Genomic DNA, 22,635 nt, shown 5'->3' with positions numbered 1-22,635 from the left:
AGTAGGTGTAGAAATCTCAGGTTTAATATTAGTAAAAAACAGAGTTTAAATTACCACGTCTCAAGAGACTCAACAATTTGCTTATAGTTAAAAGTAAAAAGGGAGTTAAAAAATCTCTGATTGGTTGGGGCGGGTAGAAGGTTTACTCAAGTTGTAGTCAGGGGATAGCGGACAGCAGTAATTGTTCCACTCTCCATATAGCTAACAAATATATTAAATTTTAACAAAATTTAAAGTTGGGAAAGGAATGGACATATGGATGTTCTATATACTAAACAATATGTTTTGATTATTGGTTGATTCTTTTGATGAAATTTCAAGCTATCTATTCCTCAGGTACAATATTACTACCAGCATATAAATATTTTTCATAGGTATTTCAGATAACATCAGTGCCACTGCCTGTACTGTTCAATAGTAAACCATGTTATTAATTCTTTGTAGGTAATATGTAAACATATATACAATATCCTTTGATCATAGTTGTTTATATAATTTATATATATTTTCTTCAGTCAAATGTCCACTTTCAATAAAAACAGATTGGTGACAAATGCACAAATGTATAAGTTTCCTATAAAAATTATATAATTATGATAAAACATAAGTTATATAAGAACTTAAAAATAGTATTAATAGTAGGCATGAATAAAATGAATTATTCTTCAAATATGTATTATATTGATAAAAAAATTGCAATAACACTTACAAAAGATGTTAATTTTTAATTATTGACTTAGATAAGCTTTCTGTATTCTACTAATTATAAATTGTAGTTAAAAATCAATTTATAACTAAGTGTATAATTCTATATTTCATTAAATGCATTGGGATAGGAATACATTTTATTAAGTATCCATAATGTATAATACTCAAATAAATAAAATAATCTTTGAAATTAAATTGTTAAGGTTTTTTCCAAATTAAACTCTTTAAATAAGATAATTTAGCTTCTGGTTCAGTCATAAACATGGAATTCCATATAGATTTTTTAATCCATATCACTCTATATCCAAGTATTTCCAAATGTCTTTGCTTCAATTTAGAAAGGCCTCTCATTTCATTATCAGTCTTTCTTAAATCTTTTTCATTTAGAAGAAGCAAAGTCAACCTAGTAGAAAAAGTATTAAGTGTTAATAGTCTGAATATTTAAAAAATATAATCTTACTTCTCGTTTTTGCTTGCACTATTTAATTGTTTTGAGTCATTTAGAATTAATTCAAAATCTAATTTGTATCCATATGGAGAAAAAGAGTTTGATTTCAGAAAACCTTTATTTTTAATTAATTGGTTTATTTTTTTTTCCACTTCCAAATAAAATGAACCAGTATGTTTAGGAACTAAAAAATAAATAGTTAAATAAATTATTATTTGTATATTGATATTGTATTATATACTTTTTTATACCTAATGATTGGATTTCTTCACAATATTTAGTATGAAACCATGGTACATCAAATTCTGGATAATCAATACAAACAGCTCTATTTAATATCATTAATAATTGTCTTATTTTTAATGGATATGTAGCCTAAAAAATATACGATTCAATGAAAGTGATGCTTTAGTTATTTAATATAATAAATATTTATAATAAAATTAACCTTAGCATAACAGTTATTTAATTCATCATCTAATTTTTCTAAAAACTCAACACTAAATAAATAATCTTTAATGGATGTAGATAGACTATAAAAATAACATAAAGCAAGTGAAGCTCTCATGAAATTTAAACCAGACATTTTAAATTTATCCCTAAAAATAAAAATAAATTATTAAATCAAGTGTAAATTAGGTCATAAATATAAACGTTGTTGCTACCTATTAATGATTTCAGTTGCATGAGGTAGAAATTCTATAAATTTTTCACTGTTAACTCCGTATAAAAAAAATAGTGTTAATATTTTTTCTACATTTTCAGCTAATAAATATTTGTGATTTTTTATGAAATACTCCAAGCATTTGTCTAAGAGCTCAGCATCATACCAATCAGATGTAACTAAATTGTAAGTAAGTTCTCTTATACTCCTAGATGAAAAATCTTCAGATGTATAGTTTTTATACCTGTAAAATATTTTGTTATTAAACACTTTAAAAATTAATGTTATTTAAAAAAATACTTTATTTACCCTTCAAGTATTTTATAAAAAAGCCTCGGTTCTTTAACATTATATCGATGATTATATCCACGATATAAGGAATTTAGTTGACTTATACTTAAATTGGGTTCTTGATTTATTATTTCTAAACATCTTTTGTTAAGTGCAGTACAAAGTCTCACCTTAAAAATAATTTTAAAATTATTAAATTTTATTAAATATAAATATATAGGTATTATAGTAATAAACATCTAAGCTGATTATATAAAATATAAGTAATTATATTTATATACCGGTGTTCAATTTTAAAGGTAACAGGAAATATTTCAAATTCATGACTGAGTTTGATTCAGAGTTTTTTCTGCGAACAGCACATATAAATACATTTGTTTTTGATAAATTCTAATTTTTAACAAATTTTATCTGCACAATGCGCACTAAAATAAAAATTTCTTAAATAGAAACCACTATTATTCATACTGGATTTGGATTGATTTATTTTTTTCTGAGAAACTTTGATCTTTACAGTTTTTTGATATCTTAAAAATTGACAGTTGAAAGTTTTAAATTTGGTAATTTGTAATTATAGGTATTATTATAATAATTTATTTTGATTAAAATTACAAGGTGTATTTATTATTACATCAAATTTATAAAAAAATATCATTGGAATTTATCGATAAATTATACCTAATTATATAGATTAAGATAGAGCGTTGAAAAATGCGATAATTACAAATTACCTAATTTAAAACTTTCAACTGTCCTAAAAATGTTAATTTTGAAGTTATCAAAAAACTGAAAAGATCAAAGTTACTCAGAAAAAATAAATCAATCCAAATCTAGTATCAACAATAGTAGTTCCTATTAAAGAAATTTTTATTTTAGTGCACATGAGCAAATAAAATTTGTTAAAAATTAGAATTTATCAAAAACAGATGTATTTATATGTCCTGTAAACAGTAAAAAAACTCCAAATGATACTCAAAGTCATGCTTTTGAAATATGTCCTATTACCTTTAAAATTGAATTCACAGAATACACATATTAACTAACCTATAGATATAAATGAACTATATGAACTGCCTTAAAATATAACAAATAATGTACCAATTGCCCTCAATAAATTGTAGGTTAATGTACTAATTAATAATTGCATTTGTTGTAATTTTACTGATTTCTAAAAAATTTTGGTTTTAATTAATTATATTATAACTGGGTTGGAAGGTAGTTCAGAAATAATCGAAGCCAAGTATATAATTTATATAAGAAAAATTCTGAAATCTATAGCATTTGGGAAGAAAGGGAATAAATATAAACATTTATTACCTTTGCTTCAAATATTGACAATATCCAATAGCCATCAACAACATATGAAAAACCACATAAGTTAAATATTATGTACCTGAAAGTAGGTAAAAAAAATTAATTACGAACAAATTTAATTAATCTTGAATGATATTTTATAAAATAGTGCATTACATATTGCATCTATAAGCTATTAATTATTTTAGTATTTTAGTATATTAATTAATTATATAACTTTTGATTCCAAACAGGAAAATGAATAAAGAAAATATATTGAATGCAATTGGTACAAAAGAAGTATTTAATTAATACTACAAATTAAAATAAAATAAATAAATACTACTTACATATTGATCTAAGAACATTGGCAAAGATGTTTTATTCTTTCGGTTTATAAATGCTGTATTTAGACCTCTACTAATAATGTAACAATCATAAATATTATATTGACCAACAGTATCTAATACTTTTTTAACCATTACTTCAGGCATTTCATACCCAATATTTTTATTAGGATAACTTATAAAAAATGAAAATATTTTACTAAATTTAGATGGAATTATTGCTGATATCCCATGATCTAATTCATCATTTAACCAATTGATCATTTGATTTTCAAATTTATAGTATCTGTATGTTCCAGACATATTGTTATGAAAGTTCATGTATCTATATATATATATATATAAAAAAATAATTATAAAGTTTTCTAAACTAATAAAATACAAAAACAATAATAATAATTTAAATATAATTAATTCCTTTACTCATTTCAATCTATTCATGCCACTTAAGTATGTAAATTAAATATATTAACCTGTTACATATTCGTAATAGCTTATGGTGTTCACGGATTGAAGGTTTCCCAGATATTAGCCAATCCAATACACTTGACCAATATGCATTGCAAATTTGTAAATCAGATGTTTTAAGATTTCTTATAATATTAAACAGAGGTCCAATACATAATTGAGAAAAACTATTGTTTAACAAAAATTGTTTTCTTAGCAAAGATTCTATATGTTTTCGTTGAGATGCAGATGAAGATGGTACTATACAAGATAATAATCGAAGTACAGTGATATCAGTATCAATATCTGCTTTAGATAGCCATTTAGATGTTTCGTTGTGTATTTCCTCAAATAACTGATATGGTTCTGATTGTTTCACAATAATCTTAAACAATTAATAATTTCAAAAATAACTAAAAATCAATTTTAGATGGAATGTCTGATCAAAATGTATTCCATACCATTTGTAGCTGTATCATATCATAAAGTGCTATGTGTTTAATAACACCTTGTAAATTGAGCAACAAAGATCTAGTAAGATTAATATTTTGATTAATCCAGTAAGGACTATTTATCAGTCTCAGCACTTTCACTATACATTTAATTTTTTCATCATTTTGGGGTTTGTTCAATAAATTACGTTCAATTAATGTAACAAAATTATCCATGATAGATTTATTTAAAAACCATGGCAAATTGTACAAACATATAGAAATATGTTTAATATCTTCATAAGTGTCACATAAATCTACGACAACAAATAATAAAAGTCATAAGTAAAATTATAAAACATTTTTTAAAGTTAGTAAATATATATTATTACTTATTTTTTTTAAAATTATTGGCCAAATGTCTTTTAGAATATGCAGACCCACAAGGTCTCTATGACTCACAATTGTTACTGTAAATCTGGATAGTATGCAAGATTCTATTTCTTCAGCAGGAGTAGTCTTTAATATATTTTGTAGTCTATGCGATAGTTTTGTACTTACTGTACAATTAATATCAACTCCTATTTTATGTAAACACAATAAACTGTAAGATAAACATTGGATGTTCATAAACTCATAATGTTTTTCCATTAAATTCATTAAATTCAAAAAATCATTATTTGTTAAAATGTTTTCAAAATTATCCTCAGGAGTGAGAAAAGAATTTAAATTTTTTTCAAACATGCATACTCTGTAAAATATTATTTGAAGTTCTCTAACCATGGCTATAGCCATAGAGATATTTTTCCAATTCAATTGATCATTGTTGTTTTGCAACAAATCAAAAATGTCTTGTAAAGATTTACATTCACTTATTTTTATTGCCAGTATATCATTATTATCTTGTAATATAATATTTTTAATGTCTCGTTTTTGTTCAATATCTTCAGAATCACTGTCAGTTTCATCTCCTCTAAAAGAACGAAAACAATATTTCCTTTGAAATTGCTGAAGTGGAAATACTAATTTTAAAGGATTTAATTCATACATTTTAGTATAAATAGCATTATAATTTTTGGTTTTATATCTTGTTGTTGTGTGAATAATTTTGGTAGTTATTTTTAAATTTGTACCAAATAGTTTAAATAATGTCATTTTACCTGTAAAAAAAAAAAATTAACAATATATATTCAACATTATACTGTAGGTTACATCTTGATATTTCTGACCGGAATGGCAAAAGTTAAATTTAAAATATAATTGATTTTATTATTACAAATCAATATTTAAAGTGGTCATGTGTTACAACTTACAAACATGTTTATGTTTTACGTTTGTGATTGCAAAATGTATTTTTATACCTAAGAAATTATATTAGTAGTTAATCTATATATTTTGAGACCACAGTTTTCAAAATTTGTTAAAACATATAGTGTTGTACTTATTATTAAACATAAACATACAAAAATATCAATACTTACTCATTGATGTATGTTTATAGAGCACATGATAGAAATTAAAATAAAATATAATATTTAGTTATTTGTTTTTATTTAATTTCTTTTTACATGTATCATTTACGAAGTCTTTATTCTGGTATTACACTATGAGACTACGAAAACTTTAATTATTTTTTAACTATAGCAATTTTTAATCAATGATCATAGTACCTATTTAATTATTTTACCACTTTTACTATTTAGTATTTAAATTTTAAATTAATTTTATTAATTTAAATTTGTATTTTGTGATTATAACGTTGTGACATGTGTTTGATAACAACATTTGATAATGACCAATCGTACCAAATTTTCAATAAAAATTTAAAATACTCTGTTAATTGATGACATCATCACGGTAAACGTCATCTCCGGTCATACTGAATGTATTTAAGATTCAATTTCATCTTATCAACACAAATTATAGTTTCTTACTTTCTTAGATTTCTATTATTACTTAATATTACTTATTAGTTAATAATTAGTGTCATAACATTTTACAACTTTTCAATTTTTCAAGGTTTAACATTTTATTAAAATAATATAATATAGCAAATAATTATTTATCTTTATGCGTCTTTTATAAAGTGTATTTTTGTTTTAAAATTTTCTTACATTGTTACCATTTATATTCACTAACATAATTACAGGTAACAGAAGATCATTCATTATTAAATTGTTATTTGTACGTAGTATAAATTATAATAATACAACATTATACATTATTATAGTTACCATTTTTAAATATCAACATGTCGGAAGCAAAAGTTAACAGTGAAGACATAGAAATTGTATTTCAACGTCTTAGAGCATTGCCAGTCAATAAAGTAAACATTTTAATATTACTAGAAAATAAATAAAACTAAATATAATAATATTAAAGGTGGAAAATAAATATTTTATTACTTTACTACCTAATAAAGTTTAGGCACTTTAATGTGTACAATTATAATATGAGTTTTTAATAAAGTGTATGCAATACATTAAAAATTAATTATTGACTGATATTATTACAATAAAATCTGGCGATTGATTACTGCATATAATATGTATATGTATATATAAATTCAATATAAATTTAAATTAAATAATATCAAAATTTACATTTTATGTAATGAAGATATTATATGAAATTATGTGATTTTCACTAGAAAAATTTGTTTGATTCTATTAGTTTAATTTCAGTAATTGAATAGTTTCATAGATGCTTATGGTTACTGTTTTTATGTAAATTAAAAGTAAAATATTCAACATTTATTTTTATCTATTAATAATATTAGTAATTATTTAATGTGTACCAGTAGATTTATACTATTGATTGAGCATACTTAATAAATTCAAATATCTTTAAATTAATTGAGTACAATTAATATTCTAATATTAAGTATAAATTTATTTTTTATTCTTTAACTTTAAAAGTAAATAATAATTTATACAAATTTCAAAATCAAATTATTTTGAATCTCAGCCATTCTAACATCAATGGAAACAAATGCATTGATGAAACAGTCAAAAATATAATCTCATCCACACAATCATCCTTCTTATAATTGTTTCAAACAAAGATATTTTAACCTTGATTAATAATTAATGTATTCTTAAATGGCTCCAATAGTGGCTATCTTAATCCACTATACTGCACAAAATCAAACAAAATATTTATTACTGGTCTTTCCTTCTTGAATTGTCCAAAAAATATTATAATTTATAAACTAAGGATTGGCCATACAAGTCATGTTTAATTCTTCAATGACATACCAATATGCATTGCTTGTGGGGTCCATGTCGGAATCAAACATATTTTTACTGGATATCATAATTATGCCAAGAACAGAAAAAAATGTTATGCTATCCGAATTACTCACTTCATCGTTCAATCAAATTCTTAATCACCTCTAATTTACTCAATAAGATATAACCCTTAATGTAATAATTTACTTATTGTATCATATAATTGTAATTTATTTTGGCTGAAATAAATAAATTAATAAATAAAACCCTCACTGATTTATCATCTAGTATTTAAGTCATTTTATTATTATGTTTTATGCATCATTATACTTCTATTATCTGTGCATGTAATCTAATATTGTCAATATAACCCAATCATTGTTGCGGCTGGTTTATTTTAATAAAAAATTAATAATAATAACTGTTTCAGACATGTTTTGACTGTAATTCAAAAAATCCAACATGGTCAAGTATAACATACGGTGTGTTTATTTGTTTGGATTGTTCTGCAGTACATAGAAGCTTAGGAGTTCATTTGACTTTTGTAAGGTCTACTCAACTAGACACAAATTGGACATGGTTGCAAATGCGACAAATGCAATTGGGCGGAAATTCAAATGCTGTAATAGTTATTTTTATTTTTATTTCTCAATTGATTTTAACATTCCAGTGGAACCTCGATAACTTGAATCAGTTTGGGGGAAAAAACAAATTTGAGTTACCGAAAATTCAACTTATAGAGGTTCTAGTTATCAAGGTTAACGAGGTTCCACCTATACTTATAGCTTCTATATATGTGTGTGATATTACAGACAGTTTTCTTCAGGCAACATAATTGCATCTCTAAAGATGCACAACAGAAATATAATTCCAGAGCTGCTCAATTATATAGAGATAAACTCTTACAAAGTGCTAAACAAGCAATGAAAACCTATGGAACACAGGTATTTTATATCCTTAAAGAAGTTGTATTAATGTATTGTTATATGTTATTTTTTATGAAGAAATATTATAAATATCTTATAGTAAACTAGCTATTAAAGTTTAAACTATAGTTTGATATTTGTACAATAATATTATAATTATTACAATATAATGTTATATTGTTATATGGTATATTCTTTATACTTGTTTTAAATTTTCAAATATTCTAAATTTCTGTCTGGAATATAACTACTTTACCTTAATAAATTGGTATTAAATATTTTGATTTTCTTAAATTATAAATGCATTTCAATATAATATTTGTATACTAAATATCTGGTATGAGTTATTTTACTACAAAGACATATATAAGCAGTATCCATATTCATGAAAGAATAGCATATAAATAACATATTTGCAAGGGCCTTATCATTAATGTTAATGTTTATGTTTTGTTTAGTTATTTTTAGACCAATCGCACGAAACAATTGAAGTGAAACCAATAGATTTTTTTGAACAACATACAACTAATGTTAATTCGAGTAATGACAACTTTTTAAGTAACAATTTTATGTCCTTTAAACAAGTATGTGCATTTATAATTTATGATAATAATTTATATTGATAAGTTTTAAAAAGTATATTAATTTTAGGATAATGGTGATACAACACTTGAAGGAGGTACTAAAATCTTAAATGATGCAGCACAAAAATCAATAGATCATAAAACTTTATTAGGTGGTCGTCAAGCACATAGTAAAAGATCTGGTGTAAGTAAACAGTATATCTAAGAAGTCTAATATCATCAATTTTTTTCAAAACAAATTTTATATGCAATTCAGTTTTTTTAAATTTTCAAGATAAAATAAAAAAAATATTAAAATTGAACAAAAATAGACCAAATTGTATAGATATAGGATAGTGTAGTATTAAGTTATTTCATTGATTTTTTTAATTTTATTAAAAATATAATTTCACCTTCTATTTAATGTCAATAAGTAAAATAAGTCAGGTAGATCAAAGAGTAAAATAAATGTTGACTATACTATTAAAATTTTTAGAAGTGTAGTTATATCTCAAAAATTATCTGTATGTTATTGGTGGGTGGAGGCTGGAGTAAACAAATGTTCCTTTATAAAATATTACTCATAAACAAAATAAAGCAATAGAAAACCAAATGTGTTCAACAGTTTTACGCAAGTGGTGGAAAACACATTTAAAATTTTGTGATTGAGTAATGAATAGTGAATACTATATGTCAGGATCCAATATAAAAAAAAATAACTTTTCTGATGAATCTACTAAAAAAAATTCACATTCCAATCAATCTTGATTAAACCACTTTTTTTTTTAAAACACATGATAATAATTATTAAATAATAATTTTGAAAAATTTGAAATTTATACTATTAAATTGGATCTTTCTTTTTAAATGCTGAGATACTAATGGTTATGTCAGACTTCTGTGACATACTATACCACATACGTAGTTTGTTTCTTAAATAATTGCTACTAACAGACTCGAATAAAAAATTTTCTTAAAAACATAACTAATGTATAATAATAAAGTACATAAATTAAAAAAAAATAATCTATTTAAAAAAAAATTCTTAGTTAGAAAATATAAACAAAATGTATGAATTACTATTTAATATTCAGTGTGTATCACAAAGCACCAATAATTCAAATGCTATTTAAATGTTAGAAACTGTTACATTCTCTTACACTGTGTTACAATTCTTTAGTATATACATTTTAAAAATGAACTATAATCAAACAGTTTTATGGTAAAATAAAATTAATATATTTGATTTCAGTTGGGAGGAAAAAGATTAGGTATGGGTGCTCAGAAAGTACATGCTAATTTTGCTGATATAGAAAAAGAAGCAGAATTAGCTGATAAAATGAAATTTAGCGAACCAGAAAAAACAGTAAATGTAGAAAAATCTAATGAAGACCAAGAAACTCAGGTATATAAAACTAAATATTAATATATTTAATTTTTATGGTAACCAAACTTACAGTTTAAAAAATGGGTTAATGATTAACATAGATGTCATCAATGAGGTTAGCTTATCATGATTTGAGTTTAAAAAAGAGTAAAGAAGAGGAAAAATTAAAACAAGTTGATCCTAAAAAAGCTGCTCAATTAGAAAGACTTGGTATGGGATTTACTTCAAAAAAGTATGTTTGATGTTTTAACTATAAGTAAATAAGAATTGTGTAAATGTTATCTAATATTTTTTTATTTATAGTATTGTTAGTCATTCAGCGTTAAATGATATGACGACACTAGATAAAGAAGTAAAAAAACAAACTACATTAGACCATAATGAAGATCAATTTTATGATTGTTTTGATGAAGACAAAACTCCTGAAATGATTTTAAAAATGATGAACAAGTAAGATTTGTATATTTTTCTTATAATAATAATGTTTAAAAAAAAAGTAATTTGTACTTTTGTTCAGAATCTTTAATATTTAACATTCCATATTTTATTATTCATTCTTATTGTTCATAATTTTATTGCAAAAATTGATAACTTTGTACCAATTCTATTTACTTTTTTTGTAATATACACCTTTGGCAAAAAAAGCAAAAAATTAGTTTTAAATTCACAAAAAAGTTCTTGCCAAATAAATTGGTTAGAATTAATTGTTTTATCATTTTATTTGTCTGAATAGAAATCGTCAAATTACCAGTGATGATTTTTTGGACTTTGATGATTCTATTAAAAGTTTAAAATTATCATATACGCCTTCCACTATTGATGTCATAAAAAATGACTGGGATAATATAAAACCAGCGAAAAAAGTAAACAAAGAAGCTGAAAATGATAATTGGGACTCTTTTTATGAAAACTCTAATAGAAGACAAGGTAGAAATAATAGATCAACAAATTTAGTGTCAAAACCCGCAGAAAATAATGAAGCTTTTAAAAAATTTGGTGGAGCTAAATCAATATCATCTACTCAATATTTTGGTGATAGTCAAACACAAGTAAGTTAAGTTTATATAACATGTAAGATTGAAGGGAAAATTTTTGAATTGCTTCAGTTTGGTACTAGTAATTTTATCAAAGTAATTGAAGTACAATTTGGTACTATTAATTACAATTAACAGGTATTTGATTGTATTGTTAATTTTCTATTATAATAAAAAATAATAAGTGTTACAAAGGCAATGGAAGTAGTTTATTTAATTTTAAATTACCAATAAAAGTTTTTGGAATATTATTTCCTCGCCTAAGGTAAAATGTTTGAAAAAGGACTCCACCATCCTTATATTTCACGTAATATAAGTAAATTATTTTAATAAGATATAATTTTATAAAATATTTTTTTGGATATTATTTTATGTTATTTAATATAAATAAATAAAAACAAATATCATGATGTATTTAGTAATGAACTTCAAATTTATCAATTTAATATTATAATACAATTCATGGTGTTATATTATAGTAAATTCATGCAGTATGAGAAAATATTGTTATGTATATAAGACTATATGTACCTATCTATCGAGTATTCGTTAAAACAAAATTACCACAATATTTTTACCATATTTTTTAACTATAATTTATATTTTAATTATAGGGTGAGAAATCAAATCTTTCACGTTTCGAAGGAAGTGATAGTATTTCATCTGCTGAACTATTTGGCAGAGAAGAAATGACAGGTGTCAATTCTACATACCAACCACCAGATTTAGATGATGTTAAAGAAAGCGTTAAACAAGGTGTAACAAAAGTAGCTGGTAAATTATCGTCTTTGGCTAATGGCATGATGTCATCATTTCAGGTAAAGTAATAAACATAATAATTTAATTGCATGAATATATATAACAACATATACATATAATTATGATTATATTTTATTATGCGAACTAATATGTGTTTTATTTGCAGGAAAAATATGGAGGTTATTAAAATTGTTGATCCAGCGCATACAATAAGATATATCTAATAAATTATATTATAGTATCAGTTTTATATAGAAACATTTTGTAAATAATTATTTCATATTATTGTATAAGTAATTGAATCAGTTTATTACATTGTTACAGTAAACTATAAAGGTAGTATACTCATGTATAAAATGTGTAAATAAAGTGTTAGAAAGTTAATTTGTTCGAAATTTGTGACAGCATAATAAAATAGATGGTATTAATATAATAACAAATAATAATATATCAATTTATTATATGAAATAATATGCATATTATTATTTAAAATATAATATTATTATATTCTAAAAAATACATTCCTGCCATCTAAATTGTTTGGATAAATTTTAATTTCTAACACATTGTTTTCCATTTCTTGAATTTCTGAATTCTTACATATATACCCTTGCCAAACATTAATTTTATAGTATTATTTATTTCAAGAATATAATTTATGGACTTCTAAAAAATATACTTTTATTGCAAAATGAGTTTTTTATTTTTAAAATACATTAACATCTTTAATCACTAACAAACTAAGTCTTTCTCGACAATTTTTTGTTGAGTATTCTAGTGGCTTAGCCCTTTCTCCATACATAAGTTTATTAAGTAAAATTAATAGTTATATTTTTTTTTAGATTCATAAAAAATATATTTCTGCTATTATCATTTATCACAACCTTATATTATTATTAATGAACATTGTTAACTATTAATTAACATAATAAGCATTATAGTAGGTAATTGAAGTTGTAGCTTATAAGCAGTGTTAGGAAGTAACTTAATTCTAAGTTTCTAGGTATTACAACATTACATAATTACTTATGGTGAGTTGTATGATATAAAGAGGTTTAGTCGCAGACTAAATGATTCATATAGTTTGTAGTAGGGCTTTGCATCCGAAAATCAAATTAACCCAAATAAATTGCTAAACCTAAACCTGTATTAATTAACACCCAAATTAATCAGAAACCAGAATTAATATTTTCATTAACCCGAAACCCAAATTATTATTAAAAAAATGAGTGGCATATCAGTAGAAAAATAACTGAAGAAAATAGCTTTTTTTTATTATATTTGCTTTAAAAATCAATTAAAATTACTATATCAAATTCACATAGAAAATCTAATGTTAATTGATATGAAACAAGAGTTAACACCCTAATTAGTAATTAATCATAATTAACCAAAATAAATTTACATTTATCCATAAATAAAAAAATTGATTTACCTGAAATGCCCAAATCTAATAAACTAAATTTTCATTTTTATAACTTTTTGTAAATAGTAAATACCGTAAAAACTAAAATTAGTAAAAAGTATATATAGAATAAATAATAATAGGTATTGGATTTTTTTTTTTAAAGCTTTCAATATCTAAGTTAATACAGCTTAACAAAATACTATTGATTATATAATAAACTTTTTACTGCATATATATTTTATGATAATGCCTTAAAATAATTTAAAAATGTTGATGCTTATAATAAAATTCATAAAAATGTATTAAAATATAAATTTCATTAACGTTTTAAGTTTCCATGAATAATGTTTTTAAATTATAACAAGATAATTAACGTCGTTATTTGTTTAAATTAGTTATTTCGTTCAAATTTGAACTTAAAATGTCTATAAATAGTAAATGCTTTTATATATATTTTAAAATATTATGGTTTCAGTAGAAACTTCTTATGAGGAATCTTGATTAAGTTTTCAAGACTGAGATACAAATATTCAATATTCAAATAGGTAGAAATTTTTTTATGAATTTCTAACTACAAAATAGTTTTATAATTTGAAAGTTTTTGGAATTTTGACAAATTTCGTCAAAATTCTAAACCTTCAAATTATGTGGGATTATGACGATTATGTATACAATTTTCAAGTATTTTGATCTACATAATCTTTTATAGGAGTTTATAAAAAAAAAAAAAATGACAATAAAAAATGTCAAATGCTTATAACACAGACCTGAGGAGTTCGAGGATAATATTATATTATTATTCAAGTATTCAATATCCATACTTTCGAATGATTCGAACCATTCGATTATGTCCATGGCTAATCTATAGCCATTAGCCACAGTTCGTGTTTAAAACATATAATAATAGTAAATATTTTTATTATTTTTATACCTATCTGTGGTTGTTTGTTATCATTTCTAAAATCAACGATATTATTGATAACACTACAGTGCATTTGTTATCCGTGATTAAAACGGTCACACTGTACCCGCGATCATCGGTATAACACTAACCTCAAATGTTGAATTTCAATTTTCAACACAACTTTTCTACACAGGATCGTTCTTTTTAGTGCACTAGTATTTACAGTCTACTTGTTGTGTCGATAGTTTGGATCCCGTTCTGCAAAAATGGTTGATGACAAGTGAGTAATATTTTTCATCCATATTAATCCACTTTACGTTATGACGTATTCATAATTCGTTTATGAATTCTGAAAAAGTGTTGTTTAAACATTTAAAATTTGTCAATTATTGGACACTGAAGACCAATGCAAACGATAATTTCGTTTTTATTATGTCAATAAAAAATATTAATTTTTACATTAATATTATGTTTACAGTGCTCCAAAAAGGCTTCCGGCGGTGCCGGAGTCTGTACTCAAAAGACGTAAGGCTCGTACAGCGTTCAAACTTAAGTCATTGAAAAAAGCTATTGAGGTATGTAGCAATAACAGCAATAACATTAAACTAATTCCAACATATTAAAATTGACAAAATTCTTCATTATTTCTAAATCTTATGTTATCCACTGAGGGTATAATAATGTTTACTCTATCATAAAATATTTGTTTTTTATTATTTCAACTTATTATGCTTACGTTTATTTGTTTTAATATTATACAATTTGAACTAGTGATGAAAATACTCTAATGATATACTTAGTTTTACTTAAAATGAATTTTTTTATCATGATTGCTTACTAACTATTATTTTGATCAGAATCTGTTTAATCTCAAACAATATTTTTATTTTGAATGTTGTATATAATATATTTGAATATGTAATAATATGATATACTGTTTCTTAAATTAATCAAATTTGTACTTCAATGGCAAATCTCATTCTAATTATATCATTTAGATAACTAAGCTTCTTTTTATATACTGAAACACTCATTGGTTTTCTTTAATCAAAATAATTTATTTTATATTCTTGAGAAAGGTTAAGTATGAGGAGTAATATATTATTTAGTACTTGTGTATTAATACATTTTTATTCTTACATTGATTAGGTACACTAAAGAAAGTGTAAATGTTTTATTTCAATAACAAATATTTTTATATTGCATCTGAGATTCAATTATGTACATTCGTTTTTTGTATTTTAAAGTTATTTAGTTGTATAGATTGACATTTCTTATATTATTATTTTTTTTTAATTAGGAACGTAAAGAACGCGTGAAGAAAACTAAGAAGTATTTTAAACGCGCCGAAGCTTATGTTAAGGAATTTAGAATGAAGGAAAGAGATGAAATCCGTTTAGCAAGAAATGCTAAGAAAGCTGGTGACTTTTATATTCCTCCAGAGCCAAAATTAGCATTCATCATGCGTATTCGTGGGTATGTTTGCATTTTTAATTTATTGGATCTTATAACATTTCTGATACAATTTTTATAAATATTTTAGTGTGAATCAAGTAGCTCCTAAAGTGAAGAAAGTATTGCAACTGTTCAGATTACGCCAAATCAACAATGGAATTTTCATCAAATTGAACAAAGTAATGATATAATTAAATGTAAATACTATGTATTATTTCTTAACTTTATTATAATTATTTTTAGGCAACATTAAATATGTTGAGAATTTGTGAACCATATGTGACTTGGGGATATCCTAACTTGAAGAGTGTAAGAGAATTGGTCTACAAAAGAGGATTTGCCAAAATCAAGGGCCAACGCATTCCAATCACTAACAATGAAATGATTGAAAAGAAATTGGGAAAATATGGTATCATCTGTACAGAAGATTTAGTTCATTGTATTTATAGAGCCGATCGTCGATTCAAGTATGCGATGAACTTCCTTTGGCCTTTCAAAGTAAGTGTAGAATTCCAATTACTTGTAATTGACGCATCCATGGTGTGACATCAATTTAGCTGTTGCCCCTTCCAAGTCGTCATATAGCAAATGATGAAGTGATATGTTGTGTTTTTCAATATTTTTATTGTTTAAATAATATATGCCTCATAAATTACAATAAATTTAGAAAAACTTCTTATATATGTAAATATTAATTGATAAATAATAAATTTCATATTTTATACCTATTCATATAGATAATATGTATTATGAAAAATTAAGTTTAATTTATGTGTTTACATAAAGTCGTAAATATTCTTAAATTGTATACTGAGTACTGACTGAATTTTATTATTTTTCTAGTTAAACACCCCAACTGGAGGCTGGCGTAAGAAGACCAATCACTACGTTGAAGGTGGAGATTTTGGAAACCGTGAAGATACCATTAACAAGCTATTGAGAAAAATGGTTTAAATACATTAAATGTTTTACAAAAACTTTTTTTTTTATTTTTTATTTTAATAATATTATACCTGATCCTATTTCATAACAATATTTCTAATTAACCATAAAAATGTAGTAAGTTGTGATACAATTTAAGACAATGAGTATCTGTTATATACACAATTATGATTATAATGTCTGATGTTTAACTAAAACATTATAAGAATGTCACATCAACGATTTTGTAATATTACAAATATTTATGATGAAAATAAGATCAATTGTAAAGTTAAATACTTCATCAACACATTGTTTACGTTCTTGGCAGGACGTGTGTATGTATACTTGTCTATGGTTTAACTATACAATTCAACTTATTTCCATATTATATCAAGGCCTTAGATACCTACTTAAAATATTTTAAAACTTAAATGTCTAGGCTTTTTAAGTGCTTTAAATAAATTTTTTCATTTAGCCCCCCCCCTCTATTTATTTAATAAGTATATACATTTATTTACAAAATACTAAAATTATCTTACTTGAATTAAGTAACTACATTAATTTAGCTGTCTAAGACTGGCTAGACTTAATATAAAAGTAGTTTCTTGAGGACGTCATACCTGCATGTGTTGTCTTTGTCTTACAAGCGTAATACAGCAGATTCAATATTGTATTTTGTATTACTCCTTATACCTTGTTAATTATGAAATATCTATTCAAAAAAATTAACCAATATTATTATGATTAAAATTTATTATATTTCTCATCACTCATCAGAATGAATAATGTTTAGAGTTTTAGACTACAGGACCCTATAATATAATCAATAATGCTAATAACAATTCTGTTTATTTAGAAATTAAATTATTTATTTATTATCTAAAAATAGAAGGATTTTGTATTTTTTGTATATAATGTATGTTCATCTCACCACAACATGTATCATATAAGTAAATTATTAATTAAGGTAATTTTTTAAACACCCTCATCCCATTTTTATGCTTAAATTATTTTCTCACTCAGACCCCACTTGCAACATAGATACTTTCACCTAAAATTATTATGATTTGAGAAGTCTAAACCAATTATTACAACATTTATAGAGAAAAATATTTTTGAGAGAATGATAAATCGGTTTTATATTTTGTTGTTATTTTATTTTATTTTCGACTTTCAAAATAAAAATGTAAATATTCAATTATAATGTTTAAATTTGTTTGAAACAATATTTAAACAACGATATACCCTCAAAAATATTATTTTCTTTCGGCTTTGTAATGAGTGATTTTACTCTAAGATTAGGTAGGTATACTCAAAAACAAAAAAAACGATTCTGCATCTTCATATATGCGTTTTTTCTATGTTGCGCATTGGCCGAGAGAGAAAACAAACAGTACACTGACGCCCTCTTAACAACTTATTAGATATTAACATAGTAAAACAATAAAAATAAAATTATAATATTAGGCATATTTTATAAAAAATACAACAATAATAACTTTATAAATAATTCAATAAATCATATTATTTATTGAATCTATAACTTTCCTTTAATAAGTTTCGACGAATTGAAACTTTCTGTAGTTTGCGGTTGTACCTATATATAGATCACTAGCAGTACAAAAAAAGGATTATTATTATATAATCACATATATAATATACGTGGACACGTGGTATATACAAAATGAGTTGATGATGGTGCATAAATAACAAAGTGTCGATTTGCCGACTGCTATGTCAAAATGACCCGGACACAGGACGCATTGGCGCAATTAGGGGGTTTAATCCCCTAAAAATATATTTTTTATATGTATTTTGATTATATTAATACATTTTGTTTTAAATATTGTTGTTATAATTGAGTCTGATTTTCAAAAATTTATATTTTTTAAATTACTTCATTATTCAAAATAGGATATGTTTTCTGAGCTCTTGAGCCGCCTTTTTTAATTGCTATTTTTTAAAAAAAACACTAATATTTGTATATATTCTTATGTAGTCTTGTTTTAGCATTTTTTGTCGATGTCAGATGTAAGATCGACCTCGGCACTTGTCGGCGACCGAAAATACAGGGTGAAGGGTGAAAAGATGGCTAACCAGTAACCTCATTGAGATGAAACACGCGTATCAAATTGTAATAACCACAGTCACAGTCAGAATATATAGGTGTATTACCATATGGATGTCGTTTATATAGTACTGCCGTGCCACCGCAACTAGACGTTGTCACTGCATTCAAAGACATGAATTTGTGGTGTGTTCCCATGTCACACGATATTTGTTTTTTTTTACTGTTACAATATCTCGTCGAGACGTCTCCGACACCGACATTGTATTTTTCGACTATCGTCTATCGCAAAATACCATTTGCGATTTCAGATTTGGATCGGCTGCTCTATCGGTCGTCGTATTATTTGTATATACGCATGCCCGATTGCGACACGTAAACGTAGTACACCGTACACCTGCACGTTTTTACTCTGACGTGAGTCCACCGCTTTAAACGGCAACCTACTCGACGTCAAACGCTTTAGTACGTTATTTGTAATGTTCTATCGTCGTTGTCCGGCTTCTTCGCCGGTTGTTCCATCGCCGCCCGCCAACTTTTCTACCATTCGTCGTTACCTATTTGTACGCGCACTGCAGTACAGTCTATAGCTCCGACTATACTACTGTTATCTATATTCTATATATGACTTTTCGTGTCCATCAAGCCGTCGGTCGCATTGTTACGTAACGATTATAATTGTCGAGCGGTCGTAGATTAGTAATCTGCTTGGGCGGGGATAGGACGGGTCTCGCGAATTCGGTCGTCGCGATGCGATCGATCACTACGATGGCTTTACGGGCGCCCGGCTGTTTCGGCTCGCGTGCGCACGATGGTGGACGTTGACGACGACGAACAGAGCTATACAGCGGTACTGATGCGGGCAACAACATGACAAAATACATGTATTTTGTCATGGGCAACAATCCCGTCCCGGCGGTACCAATACGCGTATATACACGTCCGACGGCGGCTACCGCGGATGACGGACGAGGCCACGACTACTGCAGCACACACCATGTGGAGACTAGAGAGTATATTATCAGGACCACGGCGCGGTCTTTCGACTCTCTTTTTCGTCGTGACTCGTGAGGGGAACCGTAGCCGGCCGGGTCGCTCTTCAAAGAGTCGTTATAACCGACGACCACATATATTTTTCCAAGCACTTTTGTAATTGATCTTGAGTATATCGGGTACATTTATAGTTTTACATTTTTACAAAAGAACGTCGTTGCGACGACACAGAGGCGTAGCAAGGGTATTATGGCGAAAGGGGAAGTGTGCCTATGAAAGTTTGACTTTTATTCTATCTTTAAAACGACTGTTTTATATATATATATTACATATATATTTTTTTACATAATAATTTGAATTTATTTAATAAATAACACATTTTCTGTTATTTTTAGGACATTTTTTAATGGTTTTAGTTCATAAATTCATTTTTTGGTGTTCCTAAGGGCATTTATATCCGAACATTATTAATTATGCATTACGTGTATCTCATTATATGGATTGTTCGGCGCATTGTAGTACAAACAATTTGACTACACGTATGCGTAGAACAATACATTGATGATAATATATATTATAATTTCATTGAAGTGTTTCAACATACTATCTGCAGCTGATTTAACTTGACATTTGGTATTAGTATACACCATTAGCCGAAATTATATAATAATATATAGGCAATAGGCATATAGCTGCGAATGGATATTGTTAGATGAAAGTCTTTTGAAAAAGAATGTTAGGTTTTAGGTAATTATAATTTTCATTTTTATTAGAAGATTATAATCGTTTAAAAGTTTTATAAGTATTCAAAAAAATGAATGATATACATTATTACAATTTAGTTAGTGTTGATTGAGTGGCGAGTGTATATTGGTCATACCTATACCGTTTTGGTGCGTAAAACTCGTACGATTCGCTATTCGTCTTGGTGTGTTATTCGCATCACGAACACATATTATAATATTACCAGTGTGGTTCGTACGTCGATCTCGCATCGGCGCATCAGTTTCGTTGTGAATATTCTAGGCCCTATTGTCGGACGACGCATCACACCGAAATCGTGCGCGCGTTCCCGCCGGTGCAAACGTCGGCCGGTCACCTTGTAAATATATTGTTACATTGTCCCGTTGTGCATATATTAATAATATTATTATTGTTATCAATGACGTATTGACGTTAATATCACATATAATATATTATACTATATAGTATTGTTAATATGTGGCCGGTATATTAATATTGTTGTGACCATAGGCGTGCGCAGGCATTTGTGGCAGGGTAGGCTAAGTAAATAAATATTAAGAAACCTGAACTCTGATGGAAGAAACAATTAAAATGTTACATACTTTAATTTACCAACTCATAATCACCCACTATTTAAGGCATAAATCATTTATATGATTAAAAACAGATACATATTTTTTTTTTAATTAAATAAGAAATATTGTAATTGCCAACACAGTTTAATACAATTTCGAAATCTGTAATGGTAATATGACATAATATGTTATCAATTTTATTTTTAAAGACATTTAATTTATTATTATTTATTATCATTGTGTATCAGTTATTTTTCACCTACCTATTTAATGTTTTATGATTTTTGAAAAATTATCCTGTCACTTTTATATTGCTGTTCTCGAGCAGTCGAGCCGTTTGCCAAGTATATAGAATTGTCCCCGACCGCTTCAGGCTCATATACCATAATCACGGTAATAATTAACGCTGCAGAACGAAGCATTTCTTCGGTACTGGTTTTAATGTATTATAGTTTCCCGTCAGAAAGGTAAAGCAGGATTTCTACACGATGATTTTATGTCAGTAAAATTAATACTTATTACCGTATTGTTTGGGGATTCCGGTCGTTTCATAGATTCTATTCGGCACAAAGATGGCCAAATATGACTGTGAAAGACTTCTCGAAGTCTTCGAAGATAATTCATGTACATCGTTTCCGGATACTATTTGTCATGAACTCCGGCGGGTATAGTTGGATTAGGTATGTCAAAGCGCTGAGTTCTCATCAGCCGGTACCTTATTACTACACGATCAACCGAACTGAATCCGGGACTGGATACCCACAAACGTATTCAACATTCGTAATTATTCATGTATTATATGATCGACTTGACGCTGACCGCGAATTTCGATAACGTACAAATCTACAAAATTGAATACAAAATTAATCGTTTTCTGTGTTGTTAATAATTAATAGAATAAAAATCCCGTTAGACGTTGTCATGTAAATATTTTAATGATTTACGCGTTGATTGTACATAGATGAATAAACATTTTATAAGATTACTGATGACCGTATTAATATTATTATTGTAAAACATAATTTAAGATTATTTC

General features: G+C 25.9%; 3 protein-coding genes across 3 annotated transcripts; 2 read left to right on the top strand and 1 right to left on the bottom strand.

Annotated features, from left to right (window-relative positions):
• Window positions 1-705: 705 nt before the first annotated feature.
• Window positions 706-6,360, bottom strand: LOC132920577 (FAST kinase domain-containing protein 1, mitochondrial). The gene is made up of 11 exons (XM_060983077.1): window positions 6,111-6,360; window positions 5,022-5,789; window positions 4,660-4,946; window positions 4,225-4,583; window positions 3,755-4,076; window positions 2,130-2,281; window positions 1,822-2,064; window positions 1,605-1,755; window positions 1,408-1,531; window positions 1,169-1,340; window positions 706-1,111 (listed from the first exon to the last, which is right to left on the bottom strand). The coding sequence occupies exons 1-11, from the start codon at window positions 6,112-6,114 to the stop codon at window positions 907-909; spliced, it is 2,787 nt and encodes a 928-aa protein (XP_060839060.1). The 5' UTR covers window positions 6,115-6,360; the 3' UTR covers window positions 706-906.
• Window positions 6,361-6,566: 206 nt separating this feature from the next.
• On the top strand, window positions 6,567-12,912 carry LOC132920588 (ADP-ribosylation factor GTPase-activating protein 2). Its single transcript, XM_060983087.1, has 12 exons — window positions 6,567-6,778; window positions 6,860-6,955; window positions 8,290-8,481; window positions 8,672-8,803; window positions 9,244-9,369; window positions 9,437-9,553; window positions 10,601-10,753; window positions 10,837-10,967; window positions 11,039-11,185; window positions 11,469-11,784; window positions 12,384-12,587; window positions 12,695-12,912. The coding sequence occupies exons 2-12, from the start codon at window positions 6,881-6,883 to the stop codon at window positions 12,713-12,715; spliced, it is 1,614 nt and encodes a 537-aa protein (XP_060839070.1). The 5' UTR covers window positions 6,567-6,778; window positions 6,860-6,880; the 3' UTR covers window positions 12,716-12,912.
• A 2,046-nt stretch (window positions 12,913-14,958) lies between these two features.
• Window positions 14,959-17,273, top strand: LOC132920595 (large ribosomal subunit protein uL30). Its single transcript, XM_060983100.1, has 6 exons — window positions 14,959-15,120; window positions 15,319-15,415; window positions 16,141-16,316; window positions 16,384-16,474; window positions 16,539-16,793; window positions 17,139-17,273. Exons 1-6 carry the CDS (start codon window positions 15,107-15,109, stop codon window positions 17,247-17,249), a joined length of 744 nt encoding a protein of 247 aa, XP_060839083.1. The 5' UTR covers window positions 14,959-15,106; the 3' UTR covers window positions 17,250-17,273.
• Window positions 17,274-22,635: the final 5,362 nt, after the last annotated feature.

This window comes from Rhopalosiphum padi, chromosome 1 (assembly GCF_020882245.1).
Source record: "Rhopalosiphum padi isolate XX-2018 chromosome 1, ASM2088224v1, whole genome shotgun sequence".
In the NCBI taxonomy this organism is placed as follows: Eukaryota; Metazoa; Arthropoda; class Insecta; order Hemiptera; family Aphididae; genus Rhopalosiphum; species Rhopalosiphum padi.
This window is presented reverse-complemented; position numbering and strand designations above follow the sequence as displayed.

Coding starts and splice junctions, on each gene's coding strand:
- LOC132920588 (XM_060983087.1), top strand. CDS start 6,881: ATGTCGGAAGCAAAAGTTAACAGTGAAGACATAGAAATTGTATTTCAA. Junction 10,754..10,836: donor ATGAAGACCAAGAAACTCAG/GTATATAAAACT, acceptor TGATTAACATAG/ATGTCATCAATGAGGTTAGC. Junction 11,785..12,383: donor TTGGTGATAGTCAAACACAA/GTAAGTTAAGTT, acceptor TTTTAATTATAG/GGTGAGAAATCAAATCTTTC.
- LOC132920577 (XM_060983077.1), bottom strand. Junction 2,282..3,754: donor CAATGTTCTTAGATCAATAT/GTAAGTAGTATT, acceptor ATTATTTTTAAG/GTGAGACTTTGTACTGCACT. Junction 1,112..1,168: donor AGTGCAAGCAAAAACGAGAA/GTAAGATTATAT, acceptor TTTTTCTACTAG/GTTGACTTTGCTTCTTCTAA.
- LOC132920595 (XM_060983100.1), top strand. Junction 16,317..16,383: donor TTCATCATGCGTATTCGTGG/GTATGTTTGCAT, acceptor TAAATATTTTAG/TGTGAATCAAGTAGCTCCTA. Junction 16,794..17,138: donor ACTTCCTTTGGCCTTTCAAA/GTAAGTGTAGAA, acceptor TTATTTTTCTAG/TTAAACACCCCAACTGGAGG.